The 19,685-nt window shown below is 35.5% G+C and overlaps 1 protein-coding gene across 1 annotated transcript in view; it reads left to right on the top strand.

The window, feature by feature from the left end:
* The window catches only part of Gyc88E (Guanylyl cyclase at 88E), a 446,210-nt gene that overhangs the window by 310,228 nt on the left and 116,297 nt on the right, over window positions 1-19,685 (top strand). The window contains exon 4 of the mRNA XM_089102419.1: window positions 1,725-1,939. Coding sequence (XP_088958545.1) covers window positions 1,725-1,939 — 215 coding nt within the window. The remainder of the gene's footprint in view (window positions 1-1,724; window positions 1,940-19,685) is intronic.

The raw sequence follows: 19,685 nt of genomic DNA, 5'->3' as shown, positions 1-19,685 counted from the left end.
ATCCTGTAATTACGCTATCTTAGAAGTTCTACTTCTAAAAACCAGGGCTAATGAAACAACATAGAAGGCTAAAACCAGGAATTATGGGGGGGGGGGGAATTGTCAAATTTAGATAGCCAGGTAGGCTAGAGACCCATAACATAACTTTTAAAATGTTATAAGCTCTAGAAACAGGGGGTATTTAGATATAAAGGCTTGATAACACAGTTCCAGCATATAGGCTAAAAATTAGATAGAAAAGGATCGTTAAGATTGCTAATAAGCCTAAATTTATATCAAATGAGAGTTTCAAAAGCTAGTCTAGTAGAAAATAAATGCAATCAGATGAAAAAATGCTAGCTTGTTTACAATTAATATTTGCTTCTTGCAACCCCATCTCCCCCCTAATGTGCAAATATATACCCTGAATTAGAATATATTGGGTCAGAGGGCTAAAATTCATTTCCAACAAAAAAAAAATATTATTGTATTCGGAATGAGCATAAAAAAGGGAAATCGAGTTGTATTTCCTCGTTAGTCAATAATAGGATTTGGTAAAAATATACCATGGAAACATCTCAATTAATTATTTATAAACATATCTTTCGCAATAAATTTGTGTTGAAATAGATTTTAAATCTTTTATTGTATCTGATGTTAGCTCCATAATGCTTTGAGACAAACTGTTACTTTAGCCTTGAAGCGCGATTATTATAAACAAAGTCTCAAGGTGGAATGGTGACATCACCAATAACACAATACTTTGATTTTGACAACATCCTACTACATAAATTCAGGGTATATTCAGTGGAGGTCAAAGATCTTGTCCCGGTTGTATTCACTGAGCGTATTGTGTCACCCCCGAAAGTAGGTCAATGCTAATATATGGACTCCCGTTCGAAGTAGTTACCCTCTCTCCACTAAGTTGCTCGTTTAAAGAGAGCAGATATGTCACAATGACGTAGATTCGCAATTATTGGAGTAAAGACGATAGATACCTAGTATAGCAATTAGGCTAAATAAGATAATATTGCAGTTTTAATCCGTAACGTACCATTAACTAAAAAGGATAAGGTTCATCTGGCTACAAGCTCAACATCTATCTTTTTAAATTCCTTCTTATAAAATCGTCATCTTCGGTGATGAGGGGCTGGCATCTTTTGCAAGTAGGTGCAACTATTATACGTTCGTGATGCATTTGAGGACACACAATTTTGGTTCCATGGCCGCTATGAAGAGGGATATATTTGTAAGAATAGGTTGTTAGAGGACGGTTATATTATATGTAATATATTTACGTACTATACCTGTTAAAAATGTTTAATATTTTACTTATAAATTACCCGATGTCAGGCAATTTCCCTCCAAGTGATGCTTTTCAGAGTATCCAAGAGTATCCTGAGAGTATCCAGGATATGATGTATTGTTTATTTGGATTTATATTCTTTGAATAGTCTTAAGGTTTTAAAAGCCGTGAGACTATTCAAAGTCTTCAAGACCTCTGAGGAAAGTTTTTATTTAGATTTTTGATCCGTGAGAGGAGAAGGTCCTATAAGTTCATAAGTTCATAAGTTTATTAATCCAAATTCACAAAAAAATAAATAAACTAAACAACATTTCCGTGCTGGAGTAAACCTATGAGGGTTTGCGGTCGCGCATATAAACTCTTTCATAAGTCCAAAACAATCTTTGAGTTGCAAGAAGAACAATCAGAATAATTTTTGATTATTTTTCTTCTTTTTCAGGTTGGCTTGCAATTCTTCAAGACAGAAGTGGGAATAGAAGTAATGAAAGAAGAAACTTTTAAGAACTACAACAGTGTCACTTTCCAGTTAAGTTTTCATAATCAAGGATACATCGAGTCACAGATGGGGAACAAGTTTCTCATCAGGGAAGAAGAATATCTTCCTGTCCAGGCTGACTTCATTTTTCAAACTTTTCCATTTTCACTCAGTTTTGAGTAAGTACGGTTTATTCAAATTTATCACAAGACATATATAATGGGCTTAAAGCTCATAAGTGTATATTGAAAAAAAAATTATAATTTGAAACCCAGAGTAGGCTGATATACGTGTTATTTAAAAGATAAAATTACACTAAACAACAGTATCCACAAGCAGGGTTGCCACCCGCCTTACAAGAAATTGAATTACAAATCATCAGAATTTTGTTTAATGTAACCCTACTAAAGTTGATTTTTCACTGGGATATACGGTCAGAACTTAAAGTTTTTTAACTCACTGTGTCCATGCAGGTTGTCAAAAGGATGTATCAGCGACATCCTAGGAAGTACTTAGGATATCAACTTATTAAGTTGAAACTTTAAGCTTACGTTGAGGAGGATGCTGAAAAAACAAAGGTACTTTGTGCATACAGCTACTAATGCTTCTACTAATTCTAAAATTATTGCAACTTCTGAACCTAAGGGTATTAAAGTGAAGCCTTATAGGAATGGTTAGGGTAGATTTTGAGGATGAAGTTCAAGTTGATTGTCAATAGTGTGTATCAGCAATCTCCAGGAATGCCTTAGAGCATTAAATTGAAACTTTCAGGGTATTTTGAGAGGGATTTTGAACTCACGAAAGGGCACTACGTGCATACCACTAAGTAGGAAGCCCTCTAAGACATATGGACCCCAATCACTCTGATCTATTGTTTTTTAGACATTTCTAATGGCCGTACACAGGAATATTGTATTAATAATAGCGGATATCTCGCAGTATCTAATAGGGTGTATAGCGGGTGCCTTGAAACACCTAGTAGGGACATAGCACGTGATTCGCAACATTTTTTCACATAGCCATCAACCGCTAAGAGAGGGTAAGTTATTGTTTCTAAGGGGAAAAATTACACAGAGCCACCTGTTGTTTGCAATTTCACTCCTATTTCTGATAAATGCCTCCAATCTGTGGTTTTACCCTAATAGGTCACAGACTATCCCAAAAGACCTCCCAGACTGAAGATTAAATAAGAGCAACACTGCGGTTTCTTATTCTTATATTATGGGAATCCTGGCTAAGATTATGGATTTCTCCGGGTAATTTATACACGAGTCTGTGTAGCCTATTAAGAATAGTTTTTTGACTAGGTAACAACTCAAATTTTAGAGATAATATTTTATGTAGAGATAATATGTTACATTTGCGTCATTCTAGGGACATTTTTGTTTGTTTCTCATTCAGCCAAGAAGACATGTAGACTCAAAGCTTATAGGCTTATATCAATTAATAATTAAATGAGACCAGGTTGTGTTATTCGTGAACATGAAATTCTTTTTAAAGCTATTTTAGAAAGTATTAACAGTGTCATAAAGGGCTCCGAGAGGCTTGGAGGTACGTAATATAGGGAGGAATTAAGGAGGATCTTTCCTCCTAAATAAGGAGGAAAGATACTAAAACATCGGAAAACGTCAATCAGCCTTAGAATGGGCTAGGACTTTGTTTGGTGCTGGAATTAGGGGATTGGTGAGATGAACAAGCTTAGTAACCAGGCTAGAGAGGACAAGGCCTCCAAGGCTTGGAGGTACATTAGATAGGCATAAATAAGGAGGGGAGATGCTATAAATGTAGGATAACGTCGATCTGTATTTAAATACATTAGAATTTCCTTTGGGGCAATGAATTAGACAGCGGGGATACGAACACGCTAAGAAAAAGACCAAAGAGTTTCGGATGTAAAAGTAGTAATGATCCTATTGACACAGGATAAACAGCGGGACGAACACGTCTTACCACGGGCAGGTATCTATGTATCCAGAACTAACATGCATAATATGCCTTACCACGGTCATTCATCTATTGATACAGACGGTACATGCGTTACCAGACGGGTTTCTGAAGCAAGGCGTATAATCTGGGCCAGTCACATATATTCTTTCCAACAATACTTCGTAAGGCAAAAATAGATACGAAACTAGATTGCATAATATGCCTTACCACGGACATGTATCAATTGATACAGACGGTAAAAGACTTTTCAGAAATGTTTTTCTAGGTTCAATAGCCAAAACTAGAGATCATTAAATTGCGTATTCAAAGGCGGTCTTTTTGTAAAAATGGTAGTTTTGGCCCGGAGGCCTTATAATCATATTTTTTCGGTATAAATTAAGATGCAATTATATTTTCTAGATCAGTTGAAAAAACGATTTGAAAAGATAACCTTTTATTGTTAAATTTATTTGTTTCAATGGAGAATTCTAAAAGAATCTTGGTAAGTGAATATATATTATTCCTTTTTATTTGAGACTTTTTTTCTATAGCTACCTATTAACTATCTATCATATGGGTTTCGCAAAGAAAGCAAACTCCCGTAATTACCTGACGCAAATCCTCCCATTAAATCCATTCTGATATGTAAAAGCCATTAGGTCTTCTTGGGTTATAATTGGAGGTACATATCGAGGGGGCCCATTTAATCTAATAAATTAGTTTACGTGTTTTAATGTGTTGGTTGAGCTTTGGTTTTTGGGGGTTGGGCCGCTACCTCCCATTAAAATTCTGAAAAAATATCAAACGAAGCTAATAGTCAAATTTTTTTTCTTTTTTTTTCTTTATGTATCGTATTTAAAATATGTTTTATGACACGCGTACAGATATACGCTATTTGGCTTGAAATGTTACTTAAGTACAATGCAGAAACATCTCATTTTTAAGAATAAAATTGAACAATGCGTCTCCTTTAAATATATATATATATATATATATATATATATATATATATATATATATATATATATACAATATCGTTAATGTATTGGGGTTGAGCTTTTGTTTTGGAGAGGGGGAATGCTACCCCCCCCCTCATTAAAATTCTGAATGAATATCAAACGAAGCTAATAGTCAAAATTATGTTTTCTTTTTTTTTATGTATCGTATTTAAAATATGTTTTATGACACCCGTACAGATATATGCTTTAAAATGTTTCTTAAGTACATTGTAGAAATATCTCATTTTTAAGACTAAAATTGAACAATGCGTCTCCTTTAAATATATATATAATATCGTTAATGAATATGGGGAGTGACCTTTGGTTTTGGAGAGGGGAAACGCTACCCCCCATTAAAATTCTGAATAAATAGCAAATGAAGCTAATGGTCAAAATTGTGTTTTTTCTTTTTTTTCCTTATGTATCGTATTAAAAATATGTTTTATGACACCCGTACAGATATAGGCTAGTTGGCTTAAAATGTTTCTTAAGTACATTGTAGAAATATCTATTTTTTAAGACTAAAATTGAAAAATGTGCCTCCTTTAAATATATATACAATATTGTTAATGTATTGGGGGATGAGCTTTGGTTTTGGAGGGGTGGAGGCGCTACCCACCATTAAAATTCTGAATAAATATTAAACAAAGCTAATGGTCAAAATTGTTTTTTTCTTCTTTTTGTTTATGAGTTTAAGTATATATGCCTATAAGTTATCTGAGGAAAGCTGAAGCGAAGTGAAGTTTCAGTGACAACTGAAAATTAATTTTTATTCTAGAAAATTGATGCTGAATGTCCAGACAAAAAGCGCTCGAATGTCGATCCCAGGACTGATGCCATTGATATAGCTCAAATCAAATCATTGAACATGGTCTGGGGAACTGTGATAGCTTACATCCCGTTAACAGACAGACAGGTCATTCCTTATGACTTATCTACAATTTCTGACAAAAGATCCTTTATCAGATAGTTCTGTGTAACTATGTGTGGGTAGGAAAGAGCAAGTGAGCATGCAAAAACAAAAACCTATTACCATTCTATATAAATGAAAATCCATAATTACCCTATATTTTTTAGTTAAGTTTATAACTCACTTACATTTTCATATTGCAAATTCTTAGTAATCAACTTGATTTCCGTATAACTTTACTTGTCAGGAAGTGATTAACTTACCCCTCAGGGTCAGCGCTGTGGGTAGGCCTCTTCGCGCCTTGGCCCCATCAGAGACAGGAGGCTTCTAGTAGTCATATGTTTTGCATACGAATACCCGATTCTGATTGTTCATTGATGTATACGAGACATATGGTATATTTTTCGAAGGAATTACAAAAAATAGATATTTTTCATTTGCGAATTTTTAAAAAAAACCTCAAAGGCCTAATCTTACAATTAAGTAACGAGAAGGGGTAGATATTCTGAAAAGGTTATTTCGACGATTTCGTAAATCGCTTACTTCTATGATTTTGATTAAGAGACTCTTACGAGATTGTTATCATTCTAATTGACATGTAAATAATACACTATGCAGCAATACCTGATCTAAGACACTTGCCGTGAAATATGTGCATATTTCCTGGAAATCTTAATTAAGAAAACTCAACGAGACGAACGCTGTGTTACTTTGTTTACTTACGTTACATATTTTGCTCCATTAATAATTTTAATCGGCTAGTTGTATGTGCGCTTGTTTATTTACTCATGGGAAAATTGTTGTAGGAGAGGGGGATGGGGCAAAAAAAAACTTAATTAGATAGTGTTTTAACTACAATATATGACTTTTGGTTTTTAGTTAGTAGCCGGTAAACAAGTGACTAGAAGTGCATTGAAATACCTTACGAAAAAATAGGTTATGCTTTTTAGTGAGCTATTGACAAATCCGTGACAGAATATTTTTTATCATACTTTCTTTTATTTCATTGGCATTAACCAAACTTCACATCGTGTATGCTTACCAACTACTAAATATGTACCGGGCTTTTTTCTGGTCATTTATATTTTGTGTGAAATTAATATCATAAAAATGGAGAAAAGTAAAATTGGTTAAGCTGTCTGCAGGGACTTTATATGAATGAAGTGGACAAATATTTAGCCAATATAAAGCTAGGAGAAAAAGTAAGTTTTGACGGGGTGAAAAATTGGCACAGTTTTTTTTTTGACTTTATATAATAGTGAATATTTCATATGGAAAATAATTTTTTTTTATAGATTAACATCGGTGCATTATTGCCACCATCGCCGTCAACTCAAGAACCACTTATTTACAATGAACCTTCGGCAATCCTGACACCACCAATGGACATAAGAGATAGTGCTTTAGTTGTTGATAACATGAAATGGCAAAGGGGGTTCTTAAACGATTGTTTTGGGGAATTAACTAAACGATTTAAGCTGTGATATTGATATGGCTGAGGACCTGGAATGGACAAACATGTTTAGAAGGGTATATTTGGGGGATAGGCCCACAAGTGCAGCTAAACAGGGTCCCAATGTTAATAGTCATAAACAAATTAAATTACATGACAATAAAGGCTGGCTAGATCAGCTATCCCCAAATACAGTAAAAGGTATACACAATGAATTGGGTGATTTCACCCCACGCATCACTAATGCCATTGAACAGACTGGGGATGGTGGTGCTATTGACGATTCTATGCCACCCCCTACCATTGAGGTTGACGATAGTAGTAGTGAAACATTACCCCCACCAGCATTTATACTACCAGATTTTTTCCTATCTAACTCAGCCTTGCACCATAATAATGTTTACAGTACAAATTTCGGTGACCCCTTTAATTCCTTAATGTCAGGAGGTATAACAACAGACCCCTGGCTATTACTCAATCCTATATTAACAAGATTCAAGCCCTTCTTTTACAACAGATGTGGGTATCCGGAGAGAGGAACAGATTAAAAGCATCAGTAGAACCAAAAATATATTTTTTAAATGAAAATGCGAGCGAACTCTGTTCCTAACACTTGCTCACTTAAATGTTGGCCATTCGGCCGCACTTGTCAAATTACGAGGTTTTTTAGATTGGGTAAGCATCATTGTTAATACAATAGATAATCACAATAAGGGGGGTATCGGGTCAGGTGTTGTATTCTTTAAGAGTATAAGCTTTAATATTTTTAGATTCAAACATGGTTTTGATTTAATAGGTGGGGCTGGGAGAGTGGGGGCGGGTTCTATAGTTTTAAAATATGATTCTGATTTAGAGGGTTGTCAGGGAATACAACGAATCTGTTTCGATGCGAGGCTACAGTGTTTGAAATATGCATTTGTTATTGCCGCCTTTAGACCCCTATTGAAGGATGCCTCTAAGAAAAAGTTGGACAAGTTGGTAGTTACTGGGGATGGGTCAAAGTTTTCTAAAGTAGATTTCAATTGTTTAAATGGTCAATTTCCCGTAACAATAAAAGGGATAGATATTTTTGAGCGGGCTAATGAACATTTAAAATTGGTGTTACGGTGTTACAGTATGAAACAGAATTTGGGGAGGGTCAGCCTTCCGATAAAAAGGGTGTATTTTTTTCAGTGAAGACTCCGCCTATTGAAGCTGTGAAGAATTGGGTCTGTCTTCTATTCATAACTACTTCAGAGCCTGATGTAATAGGACACTTTTGTCCAACTAGAGATATTAGTAGGGTTTTGGGGGAGGGTAAAAAACAGGGTGCATGTCACTATTGTACAACTTGCCTATCCCGATTTTGGACTGATTTAAAGTTAAAGGATCATATGAAACACTGTAAACTTCATGAATACCAGGCTTTGGAAACAGTTAGCAGAGATAGGGCGATCTTATGTTTTGAGAACTTTCAGAATACGCTCCTGCAGAGCAATAAGATCGGTTTAAAGTGGGATGCGAAACTCATAGACGTGTAAGATTTTTCAAATCCGAATCGTGTTAAAATAAATGAGGACATAAATGTCTCTTACGCTCACGTACAAAGAAATTCTAGTAATACCATGCATGTGCTGGATGTAGTTGAGTCGCTGGGGGGTGAACGATGCATGCGCTCGGCATTGACCAGTCTAATTAAAACAGCGAATGGTGCAATTTCTCACCTTCGCTAAACAAACGATCCTATGCTCCTAGTCACCAAATGACAAATTGGCCTTTGAAAATCGTAAAATATGTTGGGTTTGCAAGGGAGAATTTGATGATTGCATTGGGAAAGGGGGAAAGAGGAAAGTGATCGACCATGATCATTTATGGCAGGAAATTACATAGGGAGGGAGTAACTTTAGAGGGGTTGCACATCAATCGTGCAATGTAAACGTTACACAGCCATATTTTGTACCGATTTTTATACACAATTCCAATTACGATTTAAAGTTTACTTCACCGGCGTTGGCCCGCATTGCCAAGGGAGGAGTTGTAGATAACGCATGGACAGATGGTTCTTTCTTATAATATCATACCCAAATCATCGGAGGAGCTACTGCTACTAGAATTTATGTGGAAAACAGTTGATAAGGGTAACAAGTGCCTGAATAAAATCCGTTTTTAAACTCTTTCAGTTTCTTCCCCAAGTCATTAAGTCAATTGATTCAGGTACAGAAACACGACAATTTTGATAGTTTTCCCCTCCTTAAACAGTGCTTCCCCGATGATGAAATGTATGATTTATTAATGTATAAGGGCATATATGCGTATGATTACTATAACTCTGTCTAGAGGCTAGATGAGGTGTCATTACCGCCTTTCGAAGCATTTTACAATTGTCTTACGGACAGTCAGTGCATCACTGGTGACTATGAATTCGCCAAGATGGTTTGGGCAAAGGGTGGGTGTAAAAATGGGTGAGATTACTGTAAACTATACTTGGTCAGTGATGTACTGACTCTTCTGGACATTGTATGCAAAAACACGGATAAAATCTATGGGGATTTTGTGTTGGATTTAAATTAGCAAAGAAGAAATAGGTGTGATCGCCGACGTGGATCAGCATCCGTTTGTAGAGATATAAATGAGAGGAGGGTATGTTTTTCATGGGGACCCTATCATGAAAACTGATCCGACGGGACAGCACACCGATGAAAAGTCAGATGCGGTTTTTTTTATATGAATTCTCTTTACCCGTCACTAATATATCACTACTGTTAGCCGTGTGGGAATTACAAATTGCTTAACGATCCATGTGCTTCGAATTTCCCCAACATTGCTACCGTTGAGGAGAATGAGGCTCAGGGATTGTTTTTTGAAATTGACGGTGATATACCCATGGGAATCCAGGACTCGGTAAAAGACTTTGTTTTCTCTTGCTATATATAGACCGGTGGGTAGGGACTCTCTGAGTCCCTGCAATTTATCTTTATTAGAGAATGGGAGTATGCCCTGGGTGCCTTCAAATCAAAAACTTATTGTTGACCACAACCCAAAACAGAATATCGTAGTTCATCACGTGCTATTGAGATAGATGGTGTCCAATGGTTTCAAAATCACAAATATTCATAGAGCCCTCCACTTTGATCAAACTCCCTATATGAAAAAGTTTATTGAAACCTTTGTCAGTAAACGTTCACAAGCGAAAACGAAGGTTGAGGAGGAAATCTATAGACTCTTTTTGAACTCAGCCTTCGGTAAACTGTGCGAAAGCGTACGAAACAGAACTCATTGTGACATTGTAACCAATCCCAAAGATTGTGCTCGAACCATTGCGGATCCAAACTTCGTTCACTGTCATAGACTCTAATATGGTACTCCTACATCGTAAGAAAAGAAAGATTATTTAAATAAGAATATTGCAGGCGGGAGTGCAATAACGGAAATATAAAAAAAACTCATGTTGTCATTTTATTTTAATGTATGCAAGGTACAGTGGCTGATTGAGGGACATGTTCAAGTGTATTATTGTGACACTGATTCACTAGTGTTAAAAGTTAAACCTGAAAATTTGTTGAACGATTTGGAAAATGGAGAGTACATTAGCTCACGAATGGACTACACCAACTAGAATGAATCCCTCTATCCAGAGCTAGTAAAACGCCAGACCCCAAAATCAATTGTTATTGTTAAAATCTGAAACGGGAGGCGATCTGATATCCAGTGGTGTATTTTCTGGGCGGAAGGTATACCGTGTGGAAACACACCAAAAAGGATATCAAACAAGTTTGCAAGGGGGTGCCTACACAATTTGTACAAAATAATTTCAATATGAGTGTCTATAGAAACTGCGTGGAACGTAGTTTAGTCCCAAGAGCGAAAGTCATGGCGATTCGCTCTTAACAATTTAAAAACTACATAGTTAGAGTTGAGAATAAGGCCATGTTGGCGATATCAAACAAAGTTTATGTACTTGAGGATGGTGTGAAGGTACTACCACGCGGTCACTATTTAATTTCAGACCGATTTTAATTTGTAGAGTATCGAAAACAACTCGGTCTCTAAAAATTAGCTCAAATTCTTTAATAGTTCAAGGTGGGTGGTGGTGGTGGTGGGTGGGTGGTTGATATTTTTGGGAATTTTTTTTAATAAAATTAATAAATTGTCAATATGTGTGCAAAGCAGAGCAGTTATTTCTTCTTAATTTTCAGTATATAGAGTTATTTAACGTTCCCGGCCCGGCCCCGGCCCGTCGCAGAGGGCCAACCCCCCTTCCTGGCCACCGCAACGGCCGCCTCGGCCTTCGGCCGCCGCAGTGGCTGCCCCTTGGGGGACCCCATTTCAAATTAAAAATGTTGTTGTAAATAAAAAATGCGATATTATGTTAAGTGTATTGTTTAATAAATGTTGTAAATTTTTATTATAAATAAATAAAAAAACGTAAATTTATTAAATATAAAGTGTGATATTATTTTAAGTGTATTTTCCAAGTGTCTATTTCTAATAAATGTTTATGTTTATGTTTTTCTTATAAATAAATAAATAAATAAATAATTATGTGTATTTTTAGTTTAAACTGCCTTTTTCCAATTACATTATTTGTAAAGTGCTGCTACTTTTACGTTAATAATAAAGAAAATATGATTGTTTTTTATTTTGTTCTTCTTCTTATTATTCTTGAACGGAGTAGTAGAAGCAGGGAAATTATTTAGTCATTAGACATCTCTAGTCTACAGTTAGTTGTAGGTGAGCTGTTGAAGGGAACAGCAATATTTATCAATTTAAAACACCATTCAGATCGTTGCTGTGTCGTCCATGAATGTCAGGCAAAACGAAACTCTTAACTGAAATAATTAAAAATTGTGATAAAATGTTTATGGAAAAGCTGAAAAAAATCCACTATTGCTACAGTGTTTGACAGCAGTCATACGATAAAGTAAAAGCAATTGCTTCATCGGGCATGCAGATACAACTCACAAAGGGACTGTTTATTTTCGACTTTATTGAATATAAATTTTGGTTAATTATTGACGATTTAGCTGTACCTATTAAAAAATGATTCCAGGAAATACTAAAATTGCCTACAGTTCATTCTCATAGTGATTAGGATTTTGTTAGTATGGCTCGACGTAATCCCTTTCATCAGAGCAAATGTAAGCGAATACTTGATTTGAACTGTACCTAATATATCATCTATAGAGTCTTTCGTGATTCTAGCTCGCTAATAACTCTCAATAAACAAATATACTCCGGTGCCCCCAAATTTCTACTTTCAGCTTACAATCAGGCAACTACTAAACCCTACGGCTACATCCTATTGGATCTTAATCAAAATACACCTGAGGATTTACGTGCTGTCACAGATATTTTTGACAATGAAATTACAGTATATCTCCCCGTGAACAGTAAAAAGGCTATTAGTTGCCATCATGGCACAGAAGAAACTACATGAAAATAGACATTTATTTTCCGTTCTAAGCACTTCAAAACCTCCACTTGGGAAAGCCATACTCAAATATGGTATTGACAACGATTTCATTAATCTAATATCTAAACTTTGTTTAAATTTAGCCGAGGGCAATGTTCAACTGCCAGAAGTAGTTAAGCAACAGGCAAATCAACATCGTTTCATTTTACGTGCATTGGCTTGTAAAAAAAATGAAAAATTTTTAAAGGAAACGTCTTCTTCAGGCGGGCGGTAGCTGTTTTACAGTTTCAAAAAACCAACAAAGAGAAAAATCTCTAAAAAAAAACAAACAAACGAGACTGTGGCCAGTGGAGAGAAAATAAAAACAACAGAAACAAAACAACGCGGATATTTCGCCTGTATACAAACAAGGCGTCTTCAGCACTAAATACACAAAAAAAAAACAACAAGATAAACATAAAAACCAATAAAACCACCACCAAAAAAAAAAAAACCAAAAAAGCCAACTTGGCGCACACTGCTCAGTGTAGGGAAAAGATGCAAAATTTAGGTACTTCAGCGAGGACACCAGAGTAACTGAGGAAAAGTAAAAAACTGAAAATTAATTTCGTTATTCAGTTTTAAAATAATCCTTTTGTTAGCTATTACTGAAACAAACCATTTTGATCTAGCAGGTAAAATAATCCCCTGGTGATTATTTAAAATCTTTACTCCCTTATTGACAATTGATTCACTCTTTAGAAGGTTATCATAAATTGGGTCAATATTTAAATTACCCGTGTCCCTATTTATGGAAAGGTTAGCAAACATATGTTTTTTAATTTCTATGGCTTCCCTGGCCCATTGGGTGTACCCCTTATCATTAGAAATAGCCAAAGGCTTCATCAAATTTTACAAAATTCATCAATTAATTTTGTAAAATTTGATGAAGCCTTGGCTATTTCTAATGATAAGGGGTACACCAAATGGGCCAGGGAAGCCATAGAAATTAAAAAACATATGTTTGCTAACCTTTCCATAAATAGGGACACGGGTAATTTAAATATTGACCCAATTTATGATAACCTTCTAAAGAGTGAATCAACTGTCAATAAGGGAGTAAAGATTTTAAATAATCACCAGGGGACTATTTTACCTGTTAGACCAAAACGATTTGCTTCAATAATAGCTAACAAAAGGATTATTTCGCAACTGAATAATTAAAGTAATTTACAGTTTTTTTATTTTTCCTCAGTTACTCTGGTGTCCTCACTGAAGTAACTCTATATTAGCATCTTTTCCCTACGTGGATTAGTTTGTGCCGATTGTACATTTTTTTTTTTTTTGGTGGTGGTTTTATTGGTTTTTAGTTTTATCTTGTTTTTTGTTTTTTTTGTGTCTTTCGTGCTGAAGACGCCTTGTTTGTATACAGGCGAAATATCCGCATTGTTTTGTTTCTGTTGTTTTTCTTTTCTCTCCACTGGCCACAGTCTCGTTTGTTTGTTTTTTTAGAGATTTTTCTCTTTGTTGGTTTTTTGTCATGGCTGGCCAGTTCGGCTTAAGATCTTTCGTTTTACAGTTTTACTGCCAATAATTGCAGGCCTTGTGCATAGTTTTCTCTAGATGGCGAAACCCTATAAATTGACTCCAATAGAACTCACTCTTTCACCCGTGCAACACTTTGAGGACAATATGAGTAAATTCATTGACAATGAGAATATTGACGATGATAAAAAACTAATTTTACTTCAAGATGCACTTCGGCGAGTGGACAGACATAAGCCATATAGGGTGACAGCTAGTGGCAATATGAGGGTCATTAATCACAAAAAAATATCTCCTCATGATTCTTATGCTGCTGCTTGAACACAATTAAAGAAGGAGGAATTGGATTCAATAGTGTCGAAAATTGGAAATCTAATGCCGAACTAATATCTTGAACAAAGTAAACGACTCATAACAAATCTCATGGAAAGCGGTCAAGATCATATTCAAGTTGATAGCAATGGGAAATGGATTATAATTCACGGCAAGAGCTATAATCTACTTGATTTAATCTATGATATGGTTACAAATCGTAAAGGACTTTTATCATTTGACAGTCATATATACAACTTTTTAAATACATTAAACTTCTCCAAAAGCCTTATTAGCAAAATTTAAATTCTAAAAAATTAAATGAACATACTCTTTCTTCATTAACAACATTAAAATACGAAGAAGGAGCAGAAGAAGAAGATTTCAAATCAATCTTTGAAAATACTAGCACACCTAGTGGAAACATTGATTTGACAATGAGGAGGAGTACACCGCTGATAGATAGAAAAAAGCAACGACGCATTGATATCAACTCAACGTCACCGCCACCACCACCACCACCCACTAGTATACAAAAGGGTAGTGGACGTTACACTACGTGTTTACGTTCAAAATGGTTGAAGTTTTGAAACGTGTTTATGAAAATATTGGCGAGGTGGAAAGTTTAAGTTCCCCCACCACTCTTTCCAAAGTCACTGGCGTTCACAATAAAGTGTACAAGACTATCTACAAAATGAATCATGTTATATTCTGTATTGAAATCATAGGCTTCGTGCTAATCATTATCGAAAAACAAAACCCTTTTCCCCCCTACATATAATGCAAGCAGATCTCTTAACTCTAGATGAGATTCAAAGGCGTCGCAATACACCGTAAGGGTACATTCTACTTGCAATCAGTGTTTTTAGTCGCTATGCATACGCCATTCCATTGCGGTCAAAGAGAGGTGTCGAAGCTGCTCAGGCTATAGAAAGTATTCTCGAACAAGTTTCATATAAAAAAATTCAAACAGATTGCGGTAGTCAATCAGTTAATCCACATGTTGAAAAAGTACTAATGAAATATAATATACTGTTCTATCATAGTCCAATAAAGGCTGCACTGGCCGAATAATTGATAAGCACTATTCGACTTTGAGTTTCAAGATATATTACATTGAAAGATACACCTGCTTTTATTCATGGTTTAGGTAAAATCATGTTGATTTATAATCAACGACCTCATCGATCATTGTCCAACTCATCCCCAACGGAAGTTCATCATTCTGATCATGATACAATTGACACCTTACTTAAACAGTATTCCAATGAAACGATTGTGAAGAAAAAATCCAATGTTGGTGATACTGTTCGAATTAATAGAACAACGAATGTTTTCGAAAAGGGTAATCACTTGTGGTCTACTGAACTATTTAAAGTGGCAAAAATCCTAGACAGCGAGCCCATAACTTATCGTCTATGACATACCAAAAATGAAGAGATTCTCGGCGGCTTTTATGACTATGAACTACAAAAAGTTAAAAATAACAGTGTAATTTATCAAATTGGAAAGATACTAAGGACTCGTACTCGCAGGGGCAAGAAACAGTTACTTGTTCGGTGGCTGGGATACAACTCTGATTTTGACTCTTGGATCAGTTTTGAAGATATTAACAATGCCCAATGATTTTTCTGTAACATGTATGTTCCACGTCTCCGATCCTCTCTACAATGATTAGAATAAAACAAGTGAATTTTGGACGAATATCTCCCCCACCATCAGATTTGATGACGGAAAGTATGAAGTGGCTCTTGTTGACTGTATTCTCAAAAATACCTAAGATATCCTGAGAAGGGATCGTGTGTATGAGATTAAAGTTATACCATTCGATTGGTCCCTCTTTGTCGACTATGAATGGGTTAAAGCACTTAAATATAGTGAATATCCACATGTCACATTGAAATATAAAGAATATGGTACTATGACGGATATGTGTCGTACAATCAATAGAAAATCTCATATCGTAGGAATGGTACATTCCATTTTAATTATTCAATGGAACGCGATAGGATTTACATTACCTCACCTGTTGACACTGAAATAGTTTATCTCAATGATAATTTGAGGGATGTTCTTGGCTTTAAACAGAATATGATCAGTGGTAAAAACGCTGGCACTGTTAGTGGCATGGATCATGTTATTTTTGCTGATTATCCACCTTGTTTCGCCTCTTACTCTTGTATAATTCTATACGCGTCCTTTGTAGAAACATCTAAAGTTGGTAATTCAAATGTCCCCCTCCTACGTGTTCTTGAACGAAAAACAACCCATCAACATGTTCATCCCAATAATTTAAAGCATCTTCAGTATGTTCCTGTAAACACTTCGTATTTGGAACTCTGTCAGTTAACACTGAAACGTGAAAGAAGAAATTCTATGGCAGTATTAAAGGACTGCGCTATGATTACTTGTCATTTTCGATCAATTGTCACTTTCCAAGACGAGTAACTGAGGGCATCCACTTGTCTGCCCTAATGTCATGAATTAGTCTGATGCTCTAAGTTTTTGTCAAAAAGGTAATAAGTTGGACAATTAAATGGGGCGTACCGCAATTACTAGCTCTGGTCTTAGTAGCTGGTTTGCTACGCTATTTCGTTCTGCACTACCCCTTGCCAGAAATATATTTTACCTGCTGCATCAAATTTTGCTGCCTCAACACTACAGGACTAGGGATCAGGTAAAAATTTCAATGAGAATGTTAAAGAAAATATTAGATCTTCTTCAAGAGCCGTTGATGAACAATTAAAATTTCAGCAAAATGGGAAGGGATTAAAAAGGGTGCGTGGGCATCACTCACTCATCAGTCTTTACCCAGGCGAGAAGCAAAGGATATCAACAACCACTTTGAGGAATAAATCGAAGAAGACCAATAAGAAGGAGAAAAAGAAAAAGTTTCCTAGATCTAAGAAGAGTTTCTTCTCTTAACATGACCTATCTCCACCACAAGGCGTCACATCCATCAATAAGCTCCTCATTGTATCTATTCCATGTTGAAAATATTGGGGTCAGTGTCAAGTATGGCTACTATGAACAATTTCATCCTCAATAACTCCTTTCGGAAAATATACACTTTCAGATATTTTCCAATGAAGACTATTTCATTGATTTAACATTTATTAATTTAAATGTTACGGTGAAGAAAAAGTCAGACAATAAAATCCCACTGCTGCTGATGGCCTCTCCTATGAAAACTGTATCCTACACAACTTGTTCAAGGAAATTAATGTATTCATTAATGGGACATTGGTGAGCACTAGCAATAATTTATCCAACTATGCAAGCTACATACAATTTATGATGATGACGCCAAAGGCATATTAGGAGTTGAGAGGATAATCACTAGGCTATGAATATCAATCAGGTGTTGATACTTACGGTGAGTTAACTGCTGCAGTGACCCAGGAGTATCATCTAGTTGGAAAATTAAATAATGAGATATTCAATATATCCCAATGGTTATCCCCCAATTTCAAGATCGACGTAAAGTTAAAACTAGCCCCATGGAATTTCATTTTGAAAAAAACACTTGCTGCAGCACCTGATGCAAATGTATTTATCACTTTGGCAATTTTTCATGTTCGAAAACAACAGGTTATGAGCTCTGTTGCATTGGTAGTGGAAAAGCTAAGAGCCAATGGTAACAACATTAAACTTCTTGTCCCCCATACGATCACCAATCAACGTCAAATTGGCTCTCGTAGTTATACTGATTCATCATTTATCAATGGAGAAATACCCATCCAAACTTGCTTTGTCCTTTGCGAAGAGTGCTAGTGCCGTTGGATCCTGGACTGCATCCCCCCATGATTTAATTTTTTTGGTCTATCTAACCTTCTGTGCAAAGTGAATGGAATGCCACTGTACACTCTATCATTTGATAAATTTTTTTTACAGAACTCTGTATGAGCTGACCATGCAATCCCTAGATTATGATTCGCAACTATTTGAAAATGGAATAACTGATTTAAAGTTTTCAAAAAATCATGGTGTAATTTTTTCGGATTTTTCTGGCACTCAGGATATGAGCATATTGCAAACGGGGAATGTACGTTTAGAGTGCACCTTTGCCGTTGCTTTGACTGAGAGTATCACATTAATATCATTGAGTAAATTTAAAACCTATTGGGAAATCAAACCCGACGGCAGTGTTCTACTAGACCTTGCACCATTAATATAAACTAAATAATCAGCGTATTTAATATGGATTTAGACATGTCGCAGTATAAGTCCTATTGTATACCATCGGACATCATTGAAAAAATTCCAAGTGTTAACAATACCCTAATCATTGTTAATAGCAGTCCATCGAGTTTGAAGACAGGTCATTGGCTATGCATCTTTCAAACAGCGAAGAATATCGAATGTTTTGATCCTTTTGGCCTATCTCATAAATTCTACACTCCACACATCAACGACTTTATTGAGAGCAGTGGGGAAACTATTATTCAAAATCAGAGGAGAGTACAGGATTTATCGACTAGGACTTGTGGCTTTCATGCATAATTCTTTTTCATGTTGAGATATCGTGGCTATACCTACAAGCAGTTTCTCAGCATTTACGTTGACTTTCCTCGATTGAACGACTTTTTTGTAGAAAATATTCTTTCAAGTGTGTTTAATATTGATTTTATTGCCATACGAATAAAATGTTCAAAAAATGTTTGTAAATTTGTTTATTAATAAAAATATTGTATATACATGATAAAAAAAACGACTTTTCTACTTCTTAGATTTCTTCTTCTACTACGTTTAGGTATTTGTCCAGAACAAGTAACTCAATTCACAGTATACTGATTCTGATTTGCTGCAATGTCAGGGTCACATTTTCTACAGTATAATGTAACTTCACTGTTATCAGATCTTTATGTATAGTCAATTAGCCTACTATTCTCATTCATTTTTTAAAATTTTTGTGTTTCAATTTGCCTATTTGAAGCAATGTCACATACCGTGTCCTAAAATGGTGAATCACATTCTTTAAAAGCCAAATAAAAATCACTAGGCTTATAATCATAGTAGCCATTGTCTTCACAAAGATGACGTAGAAACCAAATTCTTTTTTTTGTTCTAACAGTTGAATCGTAGACCTGGCTCCTCCTCCCAAAACAATCTAAAACCATGACGATACCAATCTCTTAGCAATAAACTAAAATCACGTTTAGGATTCTTCCCAATCATACCAGTATATGTATTCTCCCACTAATTACATTTATCATAGTGGCAATTAGAGCATAGGTGTCCTCTAGGATGAGAGTCACACACCCGTTCAAGTCATGAATAACAACCTTTAATTTGTACAGCATATCTTCTATGCAATTTACACAGGTTGCATAATCTGAACTTTTCATCATACTCATCAATCATTGTACAATTCTCACATGATGACCAGCTTCTCAATGTATGCATGCAT

The sequence above is a fragment of the Artemia sp. Qi Xiang Cuo genome, chromosome 2 (genome assembly GCF_049724085.1).
Source record: "Artemia sp. Qi Xiang Cuo chromosome 2, ASM4972408v1, whole genome shotgun sequence".
NCBI lineage: Eukaryota > Metazoa > Arthropoda > Branchiopoda > Anostraca > Artemiidae > Artemia > Artemia sp. Qi Xiang Cuo.
This window is presented reverse-complemented; position numbering and strand designations above follow the sequence as displayed.